The sequence below is a fragment of the Sorex fumeus genome, unplaced genomic scaffold, assembly GCF_029834395.1.
Source record: "Sorex fumeus unplaced genomic scaffold, SorFum_2.1 ptg000030l, whole genome shotgun sequence".
Taxonomy (NCBI): domain Eukaryota; kingdom Metazoa; phylum Chordata; class Mammalia; order Eulipotyphla; family Soricidae; genus Sorex; species Sorex fumeus.
Genome location: NW_026606087.1, coordinates 13,781,469 through 13,786,085, shown reverse-complemented (window position 1 = coordinate 13,786,085; position 4,617 = coordinate 13,781,469). Strand labels below are relative to the sequence as shown.

Genomic DNA, 4,617 nt, shown 5'->3' with positions numbered 1-4,617 from the left:
GGGGGAGATACTCTTGGTAGCTTGCCTGGCTCTCTGAGATGGGTGGAGGAATTGAACCCAGATGGGCTGGGCTGGCTGCACGCAAGGCAAATGCCCTACCGCTTGCAGCCCATTCTATGTACAAATATTGTTTTTTGTTTGTTTGTTCGCTTGCTTTTTGGGTCACACCCAGCGATGCTCAGGGCTGACTCCTGGCTCTGCACTCAGGAATTACTCCTTGTGGTACTCGGGAAACCATGTGGGATGCTGGGGATCGAACCCAGGTTGACTGTGTGCAAGGCAAAATGCCCTACCTGCTGTGCTATTGCTCCAGCTCCTGTGTACAAATATTGTGATTGAGGCTTTTGTAATGTTTTTCCATGAAAATATTGCACAAACTAAAAATTCTGAATTCGTGTTCAGTCATATTTCCCATAAATTTGTTTTTCAGCTCTGTGGACATACCATGTGGCCCAATAATACTGATGCACCCTTTTTACTGACTGGATTCCCAGGTCTGGAAGAATTTCATCCCTGGATTTCCATCCCCTTCTTTGCTGTCTATGTCTCAGTGCTTGTTGGCAATGGCACACTCCTCTACCTCATCAAAGAAGACCACAATCTACATGGACCTATGTACTATTTCCTTGCTATGCTAGCAGGCTCAGATTTGATGGTGACACTCACCACGATGCCAAGTGTGATGAGTGTCTTATGGATGAATTACCGGAAGATTAGTCATGGACCCTGCTTCCTGCAGGCCTATACTATTCACTCCCTTTCCATTGTGGAATCAGGTATCTTGTTTGCCATGGCCTATGACCGTTTTGTTGCCATCCGCAGCCCCCTGAGATACAACTCTATTCTTACTAATTCCCGGGTGATAAAAATTGGACTTGGAGTATTCATGAGGGGCTTTGTGTCCATTGTGCCCCCAATTCTACCACTCTTTTGGTTCTCATATTGCCATTCCCATGTTCTTTCCCATGCTTTTTGCCTTCATCAAGATATCATGAAACTTGCTTGTGCTGATATTACATTCAATCGTATATATCCAGTTATTCTGGTTGTTTTCACTTTCTTTCTAGATGCTTTGATTATTCTTTTCTCCTATATCCTAATCCTAAAAACGGTTATGGGAATTGCATCTGGAGAGGAGCGCTCTAAAGCCCTTAACACTTGTATATCTCATATCAGCTGTGTTCTAGTCTTTTATGTTACTGTGCTTGGCCTGACTTTCATTCACAGGTTTGGGAAACATGCACCACGTATAGTTCACATTAGCATGAGCTATATCTACTTTCTCTTTCCCCCCTTAATGAACCCCATTATATACAGTATCAAGACAAAACAGATCAAGAAAAGCATTGTTCACCTATTTTCTGTACACAGGAGGACTTAAGGTTTAACTCTCAAATCTTGAGAACACAAGGATTTTTAACCCGTTCCCATGGTTGGATAAGCCCTTGGTTTTATAACCAGCCCCACCCACTCACTCCCTCTCTTTGTTTCTTTTCATCTTTCTCTTATTCAAACTGAGATAAAATTTTAACTATTACATAGAGTTGAAGTTGACTATGATCGGTACGTATATAATAAATTAATGCATGTAGAGTTTTTAATTAGGGAAAAGTAGATTTTAAGAAATAAGAAATGCTAGTGAAATATATAGAAGAGGTAAGCAAAAAATGAGATTGGACTCTCTGGAGCCTATACATAATGGACGAATAGTTAATCTGAAGTAAGATTTGTAGTTGGGCTTACATTTTGTGTGTTAGGGGAAATATAATAACAACAATCAACACTTTTACATTACTATGATTTTATTTTAACTGTACTGGAAATGATATTGAATAATATAGAAATAATAATATCTGCAGTAGACAAATTTTGCTGGTAAAATATCAAAGATATAAAACTCAAAAAACTTATTGCTAAAACTTGTTTCCTAAGCATGAATTGTATTTAGTTATTTAAAAAAATCATATAGATTAGGTAACCATCAACTACTTTACCATTTGTTAGTTGAAACTAGATCCTATAACACTCCTTTTCTTCTACACTAAATTTTTTAAACAAATTTTACATATTATTCAGGTTTTCTTCTTTATCTCCTGATATTTTATTCTACTGATTAGATTTAGATATACCCTACTGCTTCTCTGTTTACTTAGTTTTTACATAAAATAAGTGCAGATGGGGCCAAAGAGATAGTACAGCAGGGAAGAAGCTTACTTTGCACTCAGCTGACCAGGTTTTGATTTCCAAAATACTCCACATGATCACCTAACATCTCTATGAGAGATTCCTGAGCATAGTCAGGAGTAAGCCCTGAGCATGTTGGGTATGACCTCAAAACCAAAACGAATTTTTAAAAAGGTAAAGGCCCCTCCCGTTGATCGTCGATTTGCTCGAGCGGGCCCAGTAACGTCTCCATTGGAGACTTTGTTGTTACTGTGTCTGGCATATCGAATACTCTCGGTAGCTTGCCGGGCTCTCCGAGAGGGGCGGAGGAATCGAACTTGGGTCGGCCATGTTGGCCGCTTGTAAGGCGAACGCCCTACCCGCTGTGCTATCGCTCCAGCTGATAGAATTTTTAAAAGAGAGAAAAAAAGTGACTTTTGCACTATACAATTTAAAAATTTAAATTAATTTTTCTTTTCTTTTTTGATAATCCAGGCAGAAATCTAGGGAAAGAAATTCTATTGATTGATAGAGCAGTTTCTTCCTTCAATATATTCAAATCTTACCTTTATGATATTAATTGTGGCTGAACCCCAGTTTATTGTCTGTTAATGTTTTAATGTTATTGTCTGCTAATGTCTATAATGTAAGAATACTTATTCATCTACTGTTTGCTCTATATGGAGCTTGACTGATATAGATATATAAATTAAGTGTTGTTTTCTTTGCTCTCTTTGGTGATTGCTACTTCTGTCAATAAATACTATCTATTAGCATCTTACTTTGTAACTGAGTGCTTATATAAATATAGATATAAGGAAAATAAAAATATCTGAACTTGAATATGAAATCTCTGCTTTTTCATGTCATATTCTGACAGCAAGTAATATAAGAATATTCCAACAGTGTCAATATAGAAAAAACAGATGCTATTTTTACTATAAAAATAACATTTTTACTATAAAAATAACATATATAACCTTTGCCTCTGAAATGATTTTTAATCATATATTTCTAAAAAATAATCTACTTGGATATGCATTTTGCATCAATAAAGAGTCAAATGAGACCCATTGGATTCAGCACCATCGACCATATCCACACGATAACCAAGCTCATTGAGGTTTCTTGGGAGTTCAAGATGCTGCTCTGTCTAACGTTCATTGAATTAAAGAAGGCCTTTGATTCTGTTGAGACGGAAGCGGTCATTGAAGCCCTAGCCAATCAGGGCATTCAAACTCAATACATCAGGATCCTCCGTGAGCTGTATTACGGATTCACTACCAGGATCTCACCATTCTACAAAGAAGTGATCAGCAATGTCAAGAGAGGGGTTTGGCAGGGTGATACCATTTCACCGAAACTCTTCAGTGCCACCCTCGAGAACATCATGTGACGACTGGAATGGGAAGGAATGGGAGTGAAGATAGATGGTCGGCAACTACACCACCTCCGCTTTGCTAATGACATTGTTTTAATAACACCAAACATTAGCCAAGCAGCACAAATGCTGGCTGACTTCGATCGTGAGTGTGGAAAGGTCGGACTACAGCTGAATCTTATGAAGACAATATTTATGAGAAACAGCCTCGTTCCTGACACTCCATTTGCTCTCAATGGAACGACCATCTCCGAATGCAACAGTTATGTGTACCTAGGTCGAGAAGTCAACGTGACAAATGACCTGGCACCTGAGCTGCGCCGGAGGAAGAGAGCGGCTTGGAACGCCTTCAAGAGCGTCGAAGAAATAGCTAAGAGGATGAAGAACCTCCGGCTCCAGAGTTCCGACCTCCATAGACAATCAGGAATCAGGGATGCTGTCTTGTTTGCCAGGGCGTCAAAAATCAGATGGGCTGACCATTTAATGAGATTTAGAGACGACCGCTGGACTAGAACCATTACTGACTGGACTCCCCGGGATGTCAAAAGAATGCGTGGCTGCCCACCAACCAGATGGTCAGACTTCTTCATCAAGATCATGAATGATCGGTTTGAGGATCTTCGTGTTTCTATAATGAGCAGACGCCATTGGGCTACACTAGCATGCGACAGGGACAAATGGAGACGTTACTGGCACCCGCTTGAGCAAATCGACGACTAACGGGAAGTCAAGTGATCAAAGGGTCAAATAACTCCCAATGTGAACCATAATATTAAAAAGTGTTTCATTTACAAATATTTAGAAACAATAAAAACTGCAAGTTAGTGACATTAAAGCTTGCTATCAAATCAATAGAGTTTTAATTTTAAGAACATTGAAGTGATGTTAAAATAATATGTAATGGGGTAAAAAAATAAGACATTTCCCATGATACACATGAAAGTTCTCTTTTAGCAAAAACAGGTATGAGATCTGCTATTGAAACTATGAATTCTAATGCTGAGGTGCCATAGTATCCTCAACATCATTATTTTATATTATTTATTTACTTGTATATCACTTTTGAACACAGA

General features: G+C 38.8%; 1 protein-coding gene across 1 annotated transcript; it reads left to right on the top strand.

Annotated features, from left to right (window-relative positions):
• Positions 1-445: 445 nt before the first annotated feature.
• On the top strand, positions 446-1,381 carry LOC130025191 (olfactory receptor 51B2-like). The gene has a single exon (XM_056116139.1). It carries the CDS (start codon positions 446-448, stop codon positions 1,379-1,381), a length of 936 nt encoding a protein of 311 aa, XP_055972114.1.
• Positions 1,382-4,617: the final 3,236 nt, after the last annotated feature.

Bases quoted from the DNA above. Each gene is read 5' to 3' on its own strand.
- LOC130025191 (XM_056116139.1), top strand. From the start codon at position 446: ATGTGGCCCAATAATACTGATGCACCCTTTTTACTGACTGGATTCCCA.